General features: G+C 36.4%; 1 protein-coding gene across 3 annotated transcripts in view; it reads right to left on the reverse strand.

The window, feature by feature from the left end:
* The window catches only part of SMARCAD1 (SNF2 related chromatin remodeling ATPase with DExD box 1), a 69,609-nt gene extending 66,932 nt beyond the window's left edge, over positions 1-2,677 (reverse strand). Inside the window, exons 1-2 of one of the 3 annotated variants that reach the window (XM_082838448.1) lie at positions 2,631-2,677; positions 1,778-2,016 (exon numbers count right to left, since the gene is read on the reverse strand). In XM_082838448.1, coding sequence (XP_082694574.1) covers positions 1,778-1,967 — 190 coding nt within the window. In that variant the 5' untranslated portion in view covers positions 1,968-2,016; positions 2,631-2,677. Of the gene's footprint in view, positions 1-1,777; positions 2,017-2,296; positions 2,325-2,630 lie in introns of those variants that run through there. The other 2 variants (XM_082838446.1, XM_082838447.1) reach the window with 2 other exon arrangements.
* Between the last annotated feature and the right edge of the window lie 13,000 nt (positions 2,678-15,677).

Genomic DNA, 15,677 nt, shown 5'->3' on the forward strand with positions numbered 1-15,677 from the left:
CAACTTTGCCTTAGTTTTCAAGATTCTCAAAAATCCACAGGATCAATTAAAATAATCTTTTCCAAAAGCAAAGCTCTCTATTCCTAGTAGGATGAACCCTCACCATTCCTGAAAAAAACCTGACTTCCATATTTCCAAGTGTCATCAAGACTGACCATATGATTTCTAAAGACAATCTCAATTTTAAGAGTAATTTACGTATGAAAAGTCCCAATAAAGAAAGATGGAGTGAAGTCTCCTTAGAAAAAAAGAGGAAAGCAGAAAAACACCTTCTGATTAGAAAAAGGATTTACAATTTTCACATTACTAATATTGATAAATAACTAAAAAATTTCATTGAATTCCAGTTTATAGAGTGCTTTTATTTTAGAGGTGAAAAAATTGTGGATCTCAGATAATCTAAGTGACTTGTCCAATGTCCCATTTAACTAAAACGAAGAAGCAGAGGCTCCCAAGGACTCAAAATCCCATGCCTACACCCTGGCCTTCCCTGCCCTCTCTAACTACACAAGAAACAGATTAAAATATTTACTGATAAAATATTAAAGTACCTGGATGTTTAGATATTAACCACAGTACGTTATGCAAACCAAATATCTGTTCAAAGAATGCACACAGGGATGTCACTCCAGTGCTTAAATCCTCCAGCGGTTTGAAATCAGGTAAGCTCAAAACTCTTCAGATAAACAAAGCCTTTCAAAATTTGACTTCTAATTACACCAAAGTATTTTAAAATATTCCTCTAATGATAACTTGTAGGGACTCTGCCCTCACTGCTACATTTAAGTAGAAGAGTAGCAAACAAAATGGGGATATCAAAGATGAAGACGTATATTACCAATTTTGAAATTTAAAAGCTGCTTGTGAAATACTGAGTTTTGCACTAAAAAAAGGTATTACTGAATTAAACATTAAAATATAACTTGGAATTAGACTGCTTGGATTTGAGCTCTGGTTCTACGAACTTGCTAACAATTTAACCTCCCTGGGGCTCATTTCTGCAAAATGTGATAATAATATCTTATAAGCTTGTTGTACAAATTAAATGAGAGGATGTGAAGCACTCACCGCTATGCCTAAAACACGGTAAAAGATCATATATATTCTAATCACTAACTGTTCGAAGAACACAGATTAAGATGGGAGTGCTAATTTCTGACTCCTTCTCAAATTCTACTGTTCCGTAACAATTAGCTGAAGAGGTTAAAAATGGTTCATTCACAATGAAGAATACCAATTATTCATTTGCACTTTGGAGAGCTCCAGGAAGTCAGGTGGTTGGCAAAATTTGTACGTCCTCTGCTCTTCATTTGCTCATAGAGGCTGTGTTCAGGCACCCTGAATAAAGTCTAACTCACAGCAGATGATCAATATTTTTTGGAGAAATACTGGAATGAATGTAAACGTCTGGCAATAACATCCTCAAAGTCTATCATAGGACTGACTCACCTAGTTCTTCCTCCCTTAGCTACCACTCTGACCTAAATTCTGATTTTAGCTTCCATCATTGGGCCATAATCTAAGAACTCCCGTAAAAGCGGAACAACTATGGAAGGATAATCAGTTGTAGGTACATGGTGCCTTTGGCAGTCCCAAAGCTGTATGTAAAAGGGCATGGTGAAGGACAATGCATCAGTATGTATGACATCAAGCACAAAAATTAGAAGCTCTTCTGCCTTTCTTCTTAAAAAACAAAAAAGAAAACCCCAAAAAACAAACAAACGAAAAAACCTCTCTATCTCTTGATGCTGAATCAATTTGCAACACTGTAACTCACCTGTTTTTTCAGTTATATCTGAATCAGGGGTGCCTGCCCTGCTAACTTCCCCTTCAGCATTCTCCTCTTCAGCACTAAGAGAAATTGGTGAAGAAGGGCCAGGCAGGGAGGGTTGAGGGGTTGGTTCGGGCGCTTCCTCAATCTTATTCCTTTTCTCAAAGCGAAAACGGTCCAGGTTGAAAAGATTCATATTGGTAGAAACCACCACCTCGTGGGGATGGGAGCTTTAAATGAACTATCTGCAGGGAGAAAATAAAAAGAGAAAAAAGAGGCCATGAAATCAATATAAAATACAAAGCCACAGCAGTTCATTCCGAAGGCAATTAAGAGCCCGCAAACATGCCAGTGGCTCAGGATGACTATCATGGCAGCGCCTCATTGTTAGGCCACAACAATCAGGTGGACAGTGGTATCCTTTTAAAATTTTCCATTGCTCTTTTCACTCCCCTTCGTTTCCCACCCCCCCACCCCGCCCCTCCTTCCTCGAACCACACGCTGACCCTCGTGCAACCTCCTTACCCCAGCACGCGCAGGCACGTTCCCCACGCTAACCCCCTGCGGGCGGCGCGCCCGCCCACAGTGAGAGGCTCCCTGCACTACGATGCTCCCTGCCTCGAAAAAGGACGTGCCAGGGCCCGTGCCTCGACACTGCGGGGACACAAAGGGGCCAAAGGAGGGGAGCGGCGGAGGCCGTGCTGGCGGGCACCCGCCCGGAAGTTGACGCGGCGCGATCCCAGCTGAGAGGAAGCTGATAGGATCAAGAAAACACAGGGAAGGTTCAGAAGTGGGGAGTGTTCTGCGGTACCTCTTTTAACGCTCGCTCGCTCGGTGTCACTCTTCCCTTGGTACTTACGGTCTTGCAGCCTCGGTGCCCTGTAACAAAGGTTGAAAAGCGAAAATAATTCCTGGCGTGGAGCGACGGTAGCCGGGCCGGGACCTTCTAAAACGGAACAGAGAAGCCTAATGAGCGCGTAGTGATGACGCAACACGCAGCCTAGGCTTTTCTCTTCCTCAGCGACTTGTAAGTGGAAAATGTCTAGGCGCGCGCTGTTGTCATGGTAGCCAATACCCGCCTCTTTGCCCTGGGAGCTTGCTTGCGGCCTGTTTCTTCAGGTTAGCCAGAAAGTTGTTAAATAAAACAATAATAAATAGCACAATGACAATATATAGCCTAATAATAATATTTAATATAATATATGATATATTATAATCTATAATATTTACATAATATGTCGACAGTATAACACCATTGTTCTAAAGCCTTTACGTATAATCTCAAGAAGGCTGTTTTTATAAAATAAGGAAACTGAGGCCTGCAGATGTTACGTAGTTAATTTGGTAAAGAGGAAAACCCAGGTATGTTGAGCTTCAAAGCGTATGAACTGCCTCCGCACTGTTGGCTGGATTGTTCCTAGAGTGGAATATGACAATTAATTCCGATATCTTAATGGAAATATTACGTTAAGAATATTTCCTCCCTTTGTTCTAACATTAAACAGGCAATTTTCTGAGTCGTAATTTGATCCACTGGTTGGCATTTACCTTGAAGAAGAATTACTACAAGTCATTATTCTGCCAAATACATTGGTCACTGTAAACTCAAATTAGCACTCTGTTTATAAATCAGTGTTTTGAATTGCAGAACACGAACCCACAATTTTATCACCTGTGGGCACGCTTATAAAATTAAATGTATAGGCCCATAAAATTCAGGATCAACGACTGAACAATTGGAATTTCCATTGTACCTATCTTTAATATCCCATGAAATGCCCTAGATTTATGCATCCATGTTAAATTATGTGATCAAAGGTTACATCAACTTATAAATAGTAAAGTATTTTTGGTGTTGAAAAATATTTGCTTTAAGATCTACTCCCTTAGCCACTTTCAAATATGCAATACAGTATGATTAACTGTAGTCACCATGCTGTACGTGTAATAGAAAAAAAGGAATATTTGCTTTATATTCAGAAAGATCTAGCATTGAAAATGGATTCCATTAGCTGAATGACTCTGAGCAAATTGTATATAACATCTCTAAGTCTCACTTTCCCCATCTTTTAATTGTGGTTGATGATACTGTTGACCTCTTAGGGCAATTTTCTGCAGCAGTCCTAACTCCTTGACATTTTGTAGAGCTGGGACAAGAGTGGAAATGGAGACCCACATACCATATATCTAAATATTGAAACATTATAAATACAAGAGCTAACAAAATGTAAAATTATAATATGTTCGTTCTATCATCCTATTTTGAAAATGACCTGGAAAGCAAGGCTGAATTTAGAATTCCTATGTGTCAGAATGTGGGAGATTCAAAGAGCATTGGTTGGCACATGTATCCTGCCTTCCCTGTGTCACCTCCTCCCACTTAGTTTGATACCATTGGAGGCCTTGTGTTCATGCATATGGACACCCACCTCAAATGTCCAAGTCTGACCCTGCCTAGGGTTGGCATATTTTTAAAAATGTATGCTGTGTTAAATTTGAATTTTAGATAAACAACGAATACTTTTTTAGTATAATTATGTCCCATGCAATACTTGGAACTTATTCATACTAAACAGTTATGTGTTGTTTGTCTGAAATTCAAATTTAACAAAGTACCCTGTATTAAATTTGGCAAACCTACTCCCACCCCACTGCTCCATCACCTCTCTGACCTAGGGGCCTTTTTGCTGGGTCTAAGGATGTAGATACTAGAAGCACTATTGGCCCTCAGCAGAAAAGACCTGGGGAAAAAATCACTGTTAGCCATTTTGGAGCCTTATGAGAAGAGAATTTTGAGAGCCAGGTACTCAAAAGCATTCCCCCCTGCGTCAGGAACTGACTTTATTATTTTAACAAACCTGTATGTTTATTTTAAGGAATAAAATATTCATTAGGTATGTGACTTTTGCTGAAGTTTTTGGTTCATTCTCACTGACTATGGTCATGGCTATTTAATTATTTTTTTATGTTTATTTTTTGTTTTTTTAAAACTTTTTAAAATTTTTAATTGAAGTATTGTTGATTTATAATGTGCATTAGTTTCTGGTGTACAGCAAAGTGGTTCAGTTATACGTATGTGTGTGTGTGTTTATATATATATATTCTTTTTCAGATTCTTTTCCCTTATAGGTTATTACAAAATGTGGAGTATAGTTTTCTGTGCTATGCAGTAGGTCCTTGTTGGTTATCTATTTATATGTAGCTTTATATGTATATATATATATATATATATATATAATGAAATATTACTCAACCATAAAAAAGAATGAAATAATGCCATTTACAGCAACATGGATGGACCTAGAGATTATCATACTAAGTAAAGTAAGCCAGACAGAGAAAGAGAAATATCATATGATATCACTTACGTGTGGAATCTAAAAAAAAAAATGATATGATACAAAAGAACTTACATATGAAACAGATCCACAGATGTAGAAAACAAACTTATGGTTACCAAAGTGGAAAGATAGGGGGAGGGGTAAATTAGGAGTTTGGGATTAACGTATACACACTACTATCAAAAGCATTTTTTAAACATCAAGGCACAGGTTCTGAGTGAACATCTCCCTCACAGATTCCTTGCCCTTTGGGACTGGATGTAGCTGAAAAAGAGCCAAATTGAGCCCTGTAAAGCACTAGGTCCAGTATAGGAAGCGTTCTCTCCCAGTTCTAAGTGTGAGGTGGTTCTGCAGCATTCATTGACCTGGGAGAATTACAATGATGGTCCAAGATTGGGAGTTTGATTGATGATGGATCAAAAGATTAAGAGAGTATATAAGAAAGTAACACAGACTGCCATAACGAAGTACGACAGAAAGGGTTGCTTGCACAGCAGAAGTTTATTTTCTTACAGCTCTGAAGGCTAGAAGTCCAGTTTCAAGGTGTTGGCAGTGTTGGTTTCTCCTGAAGATCATGAGGGAAGGATCTGCTCTAAGCCTCTCACTTTGGCTTATAGATGGCTGTCTTCTCCCCAACTTTACATAGTCTTCCGTCTGTACTTGTCTGTGTACAAGTTTCCTTTTTTAAGAAGGACACATCCTATTGGATTAGGGCCCACTTAATGATCATACTTTAACTTAATTACCTTTAGTTAGGTTTAAAGAGCCTATCTCCAAGTGTAGTCACATTATGAGATACTGGGGGTTAGAATTTCAACATATGAATTTGGTGTGGGGGGAGGGGGATGGAGACACAATGTATCTCGTAACAGGCACAAGAGAGTGGAAGGACTCTCTATTTGAACCTGAAATCTTCTAGAATGATAGCAGGAGTTGGGGCTGAAAACCAGTCCTCTGATTTTTCTTCCTTCTGACCCTAAATATGGTCATTCTCCAAAGTTCAGTCCTTGGTCCTCTGCCTGTCTCACTCTGCTCTTTCCCAGAGTGGTCTGATTATGGTGGTGACTAATTTGTCAAATCTTACTCAAATATAGACTTAAAAGAAGTTAATCTTACTGTTTATAAATTATAACTCCGTAAACATAACAATTTAAAAAAAGTGACTGTAAACATTTAATTATTGATATGGAAGAAAAATTTGAAAACCACCTTCTCTCCTAGAATGCATAGCGAAAAAAACAAAGAGATGAAATCAATAAGATTTAAAGAAGTGATAAATACAGGAGTCAGAAGACTGAGAAACAACCTTTGATTAATTAATATAATCAAAGAAAATGTCCAGAATAAATAATGAAAACTATAATAGAAAATGTTCAGGAGTTTTCATTAGTCTGCAAGTGAAAGAGTGCATTGGGTTCAAGACAGCAGCAATTAAAAGAGACTATCTACTAAAAATATCCTAAGGAATTCTTTTTTAATTTCAAGAATTAGAAACAATGTCTTGCAAGCATTTTTTTTTCCACCATAAAACCCCCTACAGCCTACAAAGGGACAAAAAAAATCAGTCAAAAACTTGTTCGTTAAACTAAATGCCTGAAGGTAATTATGCAATATCTACAAAGATTTGAGGGAAAAGATTGGGACTCAGTAATTTTCTAGCTCTCATATATATTATTAATTTATGCAAGAAAAAAATTTCAAATTTTATTTCTTGGGAATACATCTTCCTTAAAATGTTCCTAAAGACATAAATCCAGCTGACAGGGTAAACAAATGAAGGTTTCAAGAATAGACAATTCATGGTGTAAAAGTATTCTGTTAAGACTAAAGATAGTTAGGACTTAGTAATTATAAATATGGTGTACTAGTCCACTTTTTGTTGCATAACCACTACAAAATTTTAGTTGCATAAAACAATAAGCTTGATTGGCTAATGTGGCTCAACTTCAGGCTACAATAACTGTTTGCACATAGTACATACTCAGTAAATACTTGTTGAGTGAGTTAAAGATATTAATAACTAGACCAAATGTCTAAGCATACAGATAACGAGAAATAAATTTTAAAATAAGCTGAGTATCTTCAAAATGATACATGCTATGGAAGAACAACATGAACCAGAGTTTACAAATCTCAGGAAAGAGGTGACATACCTCAAGAAAGGAAGAGAAGTAAAAGAAAAAAAAAATTAGAAAGGTAGATTAAACTGGTTGTATCATGTAGATAAACAACATAACAGATAATGCCTTAAGAGAAATAGAGGGTGAAAAGGATTAAAAAAATTAAAACTAAAAATATAAAGGCAAAGATATTTCAAGAGAAAATAATAAATATTGAAGATAAACAAAGAAGATCCAACATAATTATAATTGAAGTCACTACAGAAGGAAGCCAAAGCAAAGGTGTGGAAGAAATAACTCAAAACTATAATTCAAAAAACATTTCCTGAAAATTACAAGGATTTGAAACTATGTATTGAAAGAGTACATCATTTACCTAAGAATATCAACCCGATGGCCAACACCAAGACATATTCTAGTAAAATTTAAAGAAAAATTTTAAATATTCCTTGAACATTTAGACAGAAGCAAGCAAGTGACCTATAAGGGAAAGAAAATTATATTATAGACACACTTTTAACAGCAAGTCTTCATGCCAGAAGAAAATGGAGTATTGTATTTAGGATGCTCATGGAAATAAAATGTGACCCAAGAATTTTATATTCAGCAAAAGTGCCTTTCAAATATAAAGACACAGGTAAGCTATCAACGTCATGCCAGAACTCTGTGGATATTGCTCTCTTGAGCACTCCTGAAGAATCTACTAGAAAATGAGCTTCATAAAACCAAACTGTCAAAAGAGACAATGAAGTGAGGACAGATATCAAGCACTAACTACATGGTTATTTATAGAACAAAGACAATATGAAGTTTCAAAGGCAAAGAGTATAGTATTTAATGGCTGTATGATCTGTCAATGCATACCTCTTAAAATGGGGAGAGAATGGTAGGAACATATGAAAAAAATACTTTCTTAGCTTTTTAGTAAATGTATTGCAGTAAGTGTATTAGTATTAGACTGTTATGTGTATATTATTGGGCAAAGCAAATGAATAACTCTATCATTTCCTGTTTCTTTGAGAACCAGAATCCTCAAGTAGAAGAAAGGAGCTAAATGTGTTAGAGGTTAGAGTGCAAATCCTAGAGTGCAGAGTGGTCCTTTATTTGAACTGAAAATATCTGTAGGAACTTATGAGGTTTGATACACACTATATATATATAAATGCATTGTATGTGGGTTTCCTATTTGTGTTCACTGGAAAGGCCTAGGAACTGATTAGGCTAATACATATCCCTACCTCCAAGACTGTGGTCTTGAAATATCATTTACCACTAAAGGAAACCAGGACTTTTTGGAAAAGGGACAGATTCCAGTCTGGGAGAGGAAATGTACAGAATGAGCCTGGAATGTCTTCATATACCAAAAAGCAAGGAAATTATCAAAGACCACTAACATCATGTCGAAAAGATTCAAGAGTCAACTTGAAGAGGCTCCTACTACAGGCCAAAGATGGTGCAATTTGAACTTCAATAAGATATAAAAATTGCAATTATTTGAAAGCCATTAAATATGTTTAAATCTATGAGTTTTTCTGATATTAAAAAATACTGGTTATCTTTAGAGAATGAAAGGAGACAATTATCATGAAAACTAAAAAGTATGGGAAAAGAATCATGCTTTTATCCTGCCTTTTCTCTATAAAGGTCTCTACTAAGTAATCAAATAATGATTGAAGGAAAGTGTCTCTTTATGAAAGTATTCGAACTAGTAAATGAGAAAGAAATGATAAAATTGAATCACTGCGTAAGCCTGGCCGAAATTTCCGACCTACAAAATCATAAGATATAATAAAATGGCTAACCACTAAATCTGGGGGTGGATTTGTTATGCAGTAATAGATAACTGGAACATATCCAAGCATTTTCCTACATTTTTGTCTCAAATGTACTGATTCTCTCAGTTAGAACTAAAAGATTCCTTATTTTCCCTTCTTAAAATACCAAGACTCAGAAACTGTCTAGAAATCATAGGCTCATTTCTTATTCATCTTAAGTTTGGAGTAGCTGAGTCCAAAAGTCAACACTTGATAGATTTTGTTTACGTGTTGTCACATTTTTCTCTCTGCGTTCTTTGCCAGAAGAATGATTTCCCACAGTAGTATATAATTCTTCTTTCTCAGTAATGTAAATGAGATTAAAGGCACCTCTTCTTTAGAAATATATACTTAGTCATAGAAAGGCATTATGATTTCTAATTTGTATTAAAATGCTTTTTTGGGGGGGGGAGGGATAAAATACGGATCTTATTTGGTTTCATCTTAACTGCATTCGTTCTATCTACATTTTATTGCCCACTCATTGCTCCATGTCAGTTCAATTCTATTCTATTTGAACTTGAGATATACACGCAATATAATGCTAGGCACTTTCACTCAAAAACATTTTCCGATCTTGTCACCAGCTAAATTCTCTTCTTATGGATTTCAAGTTTCCTGTAATGAGTTAGGGATTTTAAACTCCTATTTTTTTTTTACAACTTTATTGGAGTATAATTGCTTTACAATGGTGTGCTAGTTTCTGCTTTATAACAAAGTGAATCAGTTATACATATACATATGTTCCCATATCTCCTCCCTCTTGCATCTCCTTCCTTTCCACCCTCCCTATCCCACCCCTCCAGGTGGTCACAAAGCACCGAGCTGATCTCCCTGTGCTATGCGGCTGCTTCCCACTAAAATGCTTTTTATGATTCAACATGGTAGTTAAGATAAAATTCCTAGAATACAGACCATAAAATAAAATTTTGTCAGCAAGACTACTCAAATGTGGTGACTAAGATGTCGGAAATAAATTATCGCTTCAGGGGTCCCTATGGGAATAGAATTTACCTTTTATATTGTTTTGTCTTTTTTTTGTTGTTGTTTACTTTGGTCGTGCAGTGTGGCATGCAGGATCTTAGTTCCCGATCAGGGATAGAATCTGTGCCCCCTGCAGTGGAAGCGAAGAGTCTTAACCACTGGACCACCAGGGAAGTCCCAGTATTCACCTTTTAAATTAAAATAAATATTTTTGTAGGGCTGCTGTGATGGTTAATCTTATGTGTCAGTTTGACTGGGCTAAAGATGCTCAGATAGCTGGTAAAACATTATTTCTGGGTGTGTCTGTGAGGGTCTTTCTGGAAGAAATTAGCATTTGAATTGGTAGACTGAGTAATGAAGATTGCCCTTGGCAATCATCCAATCCATTGAAGGTCTGCACCGAACAAAATGGTGGAAGAAAGGCCAATTCACTGTCTGCTTGAACTAGGACGTCCATCCTTTCTTTCTTTCTCACCTGTTCTCAGGCCTTCAGACTTGGCTCTTGGACTGGAACCACACCACCGGCTTTCCTGGACTTCCAGCTTGCAGAGGGACTTCTCAGCCTCCAAAATTGAGTGAGTCAATCTCTCATAGTAAATCTCTTCCTGTATACTTATATGTATATCCTATCGTTTCTGTTTCTTCATAGAACTCTGACTAATACAGCTGCCAAAATCCTGTTAATTACTTGTTAGTTTTGAAATGGGCTCAGTGAAAATGTTTGCTACAATCTTCACATTTCTTCATTAAATAGGAGGAAAGGCTTTGTTGGAATTTTTTTTTTCTTTTTATTTACCAAAATAAAACTATGAAGCAATTTGAGGAAGGAGCAACCCTTCCAAATTTGAATTGAATTGAATAAGAAGCCAAACAGGGCTTCCCTGGTGGCGCAGTGGTTGAGAGTCCCCCTGCCGATGCAGGGGATGTGGGTTTGTGCCCCGGTCCCAGAGGATCCCGCATGCCGCGGAGCGGCTAGGCCCGTGAGCCGTGGCTGCTGGGCCTGCGCGTGCGAAGCCTGCTGCTCCGCGGCGGGAGAGGCCACGGCAGTGAGAGGCCCGCGTACCAAAAGGGATTTGCAAACCTGATATCTTAAAAACGTAAACCACACCTGGTTGGTAATGGAAACTTGTGTAAATTAACCTCCCACATGCAAATGTGAAACGGAAAAGACAAGATGTCAACTCATAAAACTAAATATATTTTTCTTCCTTGGTAAAAGGAAAATAAGACAAATATTACCACTTTGTAAGCAAATACTTCTTTTCCTAGATTAATCATTCTTAATTTGGGGAGGTGAAGGGGATGGTAATGAACCTCTTCTGAGAATCTGAGTTTTAAAAAACTGTGGAATGCCTTCCAGAAAGCTGCATATGCACATGATGGATTGTACATAATTTCAGGAGGTTCATGGACACTCTAGTACTCTGTGGTCTTCACATTAGGAAATTCTGTCAAAGAGGTCCTCAATCCTAATAACTCTGGAGGAATCCATGGTGATACCATCCCTGTATGTGCCTTTTAGAACATAAAACCTCTAGTAACTGCCATTACCAATTTAGGGGATTAAAAATATTGAGCATTTTCACCTTTTTGATAATTACCTGCTATATTTTGTTAACTATCGTAATTGTTTTTCTGGAAAAAGGTAGGATTTAAATTCTAAATAAAGTACATAATGCTTGCTTTTCAGTAACTTCCCATTAAGGAGCAAAGCTCATGTTGTAACTTTTCCTTACTTGATTATTTTCATCCTAATTTCTTCCTCTTCTTTTTTCTACTTATGCATGTCTTACAACTGTCAGGATACTCTCAACTGGAAATTGAGTTCACACACACATACACACAAGACCTTACTTTTTCTGCCAGTGTCCTTGCAATTCAATTTCTTCACAACACTCTATAACTGTTTTGTTGTTGTCCGTACCCACAGTGTCAGGATGGTGCTTGATACTTTGAATCATTCAACTCACACATCCAAGTCCAAATTTTACCATATTTGTACTTGCAGCATCTCATTTTTGTTGTAGTAATTCTTACCTTGAAATTATCCTTTTATATCTGCCACTCTGCAGATGTCATGTCTCACAGTGTATTTAAGTCATACCAGATCATTGTAATCAATCCTGTACATATATTTTTTTCTTCTTGAATTGGTCTTTACAAAGAGATTCCAAAAAAAAAAAGTTCTTTCCTTCAGCCATTTCAAATTCAATAAACATTAAACATAATTCAAAATTCTTCTTACTGCCACATCTACTTGGACTTAGTCAAAACATAGTTCTGGGAATAGATTGCATGTTAATGTTTTACATTTTTGGGCAGTGTATGTTGTCTGTGGACTGTTCCTACTTAGGTATTTGATAATATTATAAATGCCTTACATCATACATGTCTGTATTCTTGAAAGTAGAAACTTTACTGAACCAAAAACATGGGCTTCAATAAATAGTCATGGATGATAGATTTATAGTCAGATATAATGGGGAAGATGAACTCTTCATAAGAAAGTAATAAAAATTACAAAGTCATTGTGAAATTAAAGACACCTGGGTTCAAATCCCATCTCTTTTGTTTACTAGCGGTGTGATATTCTCTCAATTTCCTTATCTGTTATATAGAGAAAATAGTACCCACACCAGAGGATTTCTGTGGATTAAATTTGAAATAATCCATGCTTAGGGCAGGAGCTGGCCAATAGTTAATACCAAGTAAATATTTATTATTTTTAGAGTGGAATTCATCTTACCTAATGGCTTAGGCTTCCAGTAAGCAAATTATGTGAAAGATAACTTTTAATTAAAATTATCCTTATAAATTCTATAAATTAGTCATAAATTATAGTGTACATAGATTTGTATATACTACATAACTCCCAGTAATTAATTAATCATTATTGTGTGCCTACTCTGTACCAAAGGACTATGAGAGGTGCTAGGAAATATGAGAATGAACAAGACTGATGTGATTCTTATATTTTTTCAGATAGCTTAAAGTCTGTCAGTGAGATAATTAACCATGAATTACAAAGTAGTATAGTATATGCTATGATAGTGAAAGTAAAGTATACAGTGCTAGAGGGGCTCTTATGATTTGTTGGAGAAAGCTAGGGAGAAGGTGACAGCTGAGTCCTGAAGGATGAGTACAAAAAACCAGTAAAGGAGATAAAGTGGTGACAAGGAGGGGAAAGGCTGAAGTCCTTTAGAGATCATATAAAGGAGTATGTACTTAATCCCCAGGGCAGAAGAAAGGATCAAAGGTTTTTAAGCAGTTGCAGTTAAGAAAGTTGACTCTGGTGTTTATAAACATTGAGCTGGAGTGCAGCAAGAATGAAGGCCTATCTTTACAAAAGAATGACTGCTAATAAATGTAGAGGAACGATAAAATTGTTAAACCACTACTTTGCAGGCTTAAAATAATAATGTAGGCAAGAATCATTAATGGATGATGGCAAAATGAATGGGTGAAAGGTTGGTGAGGAATAGGATAGTCACAAGGTATTCAAGTTTTCATCCCACAGGTGATTTGCTAATTACAAAGGGAAGTTTGTATCCTTACAATGCAGAGATCTGGTGAACTTGACATTATGTGCCTCTTGACATAATGCAGTAAGTTGTAATGGGCTGCTGAATTGTGTCTCCCAAAAATTCATACGTTGACATCCTAACCGCTGGTATCTCAGAATGTTACTATATTTGGAGATAGGGATTTTAAAGATGTAATTAAGATAAAATGAAGTCATATGGGTGGACCCTAGACCAAGGAAGTGATGGTGGAGGTGGAGAAAACAGGATGGATTTTGAAACAAAATTATAAAATATAATTGGCAGGATTTGTTGATAGTTGGAGATGTAGTGGGCATTGGTGGTGGCAGGGGGAGGAGAATTCTGGGATAAACAATGACGTTGATGTTGGTTCCCCTGAGATAGGGAACAAAGGAGGAGGAACTAGTTTGGGGGAAATGATGACATCAACTTTGGATAATGACAGCCATCGATCAGGATTTCTGGACCCACAAAGCTGTCATGATAACCACATCATGGTATAGACCTGCTTGAAAGGCCACTCATTTTCCCCTAGATGACATTTTAATGTAGTTCATAATTAATTATAAAATCAAGAACTATGCCAGGCACTTAAAATTACATTATACTTAACAATCATCACATAGTCCAATTAAATAATTATTTGGCGTATTTTTTCTTTGAGCCTTAGTTCCTCACTGTAAAACAGGGATAATACTTAGTCATGTTAGGAAGCAGAAATTGTGTTGTATCCCAGGTGCCTACTATAATGGTCATGTTTATAATAAATGCTTAATAAATATATGTCAAATTGAACGCAAATCTGAAATTTCCCAATGTTCACTCCTCATTCTACCAGTAGACAAGCTTGTGCTATGACCAGTTACAATAAAGTTATTGATTTTTTCAGGCTGTAAGTAAGAATTCAGGATAAAAATTGTGGAACATATTAAGATATATCAATTAATTTAATCTTGATTACATTCATGAGGATGTTATTTTTGCATCTTATAAATGAAGAATTTGGGAAAGATTAAATGGAAGTGACCTAGACCATCTTTGCTGGTAGGAGGCAGAACTAAAACTGGAAAACAGACATGGGCTATTTTCTACTGCCCCACAGGTGCCGTAGAAAATGGTAAGTTAAAAATCTGAGCAAGAATAAATGAAACAACTGTGAATTTTATGTGATCCTAGACATTGCCCCAGCTCATGTACAATGACAGTCTACACAGGTTTCATGTTTCCTTTTTAATTTTAGGTTTGTGCCTTTTCTGAGCAGAGAAATTCACGAGGGGTGAGATGGATGCTGTGTGCACACACCTGTATAGACACACACCACCTTTCACTGGTGATTAGAAGTAATAAATGTTTAAATTTATGTTCTAAGACAAATTTAAACTTAAGTCCTTATAGAGGGAAAGATAGGTTAGTAATCCATCACAACTCTAACTCAGAATCAGTTTAATTCGTTGTCAGTTACCACCATTTTAAAGGTATTTAAGGGTAACTCTCTAGACAGATACATAATCTTAAAACACGTATAAAAAGATCAGAACTCTAATGTGATAAAATACAGCATAGATAAAATGTTTTATAAGTTCAGAGTTTGGCTCCATTTGAAATTTGTATAGCACACCTGGTTTCTCCTCTTAATATCAATATAAGATACTTCTGAGACTGATTGGAAAAGCATTTTTGAGTTAGTGTACTAGGAAGGATTACTTTATTTTTATGATTTGTGAATGACTTGCACTATATAAGAATCAATAGCAAAGTTGTCTTTGAATGACAGAATTGACCAGTCACTTTTCTCCTTAGGCAAATTAGATAGAATAACTTAAGGAATTCCTAGAAGTGCCTCTGTTCAGAAATCTAATTGTCTTACCTATAATGCCCACCGTTCAAGTTTTATTTGTGCTAAGCATTGGCCTGGTTTAAGATGGTGCTTAAAAAAAGTAAGTACCCCTAGAAAGGAAATTAAATCTCAGGTAAATGCGTTATTGTGTTTGTCATTCATTCATGTTCACTCTCTTATTCCTGTATCATTTTTTAGAATGCATGTTTATTGAGGTATAATTTACATACAGTGAAATTCACTCCTTTTAGGTGTATTGTTTGATGAG

This window comes from Leucopleurus acutus (assembly GCF_964270905.1).
Source record: "Leucopleurus acutus genome assembly, chromosome: 4".
Classification (NCBI taxonomy): domain Eukaryota; kingdom Metazoa; phylum Chordata; class Mammalia; order Artiodactyla; family Delphinidae; genus Leucopleurus; species Leucopleurus acutus.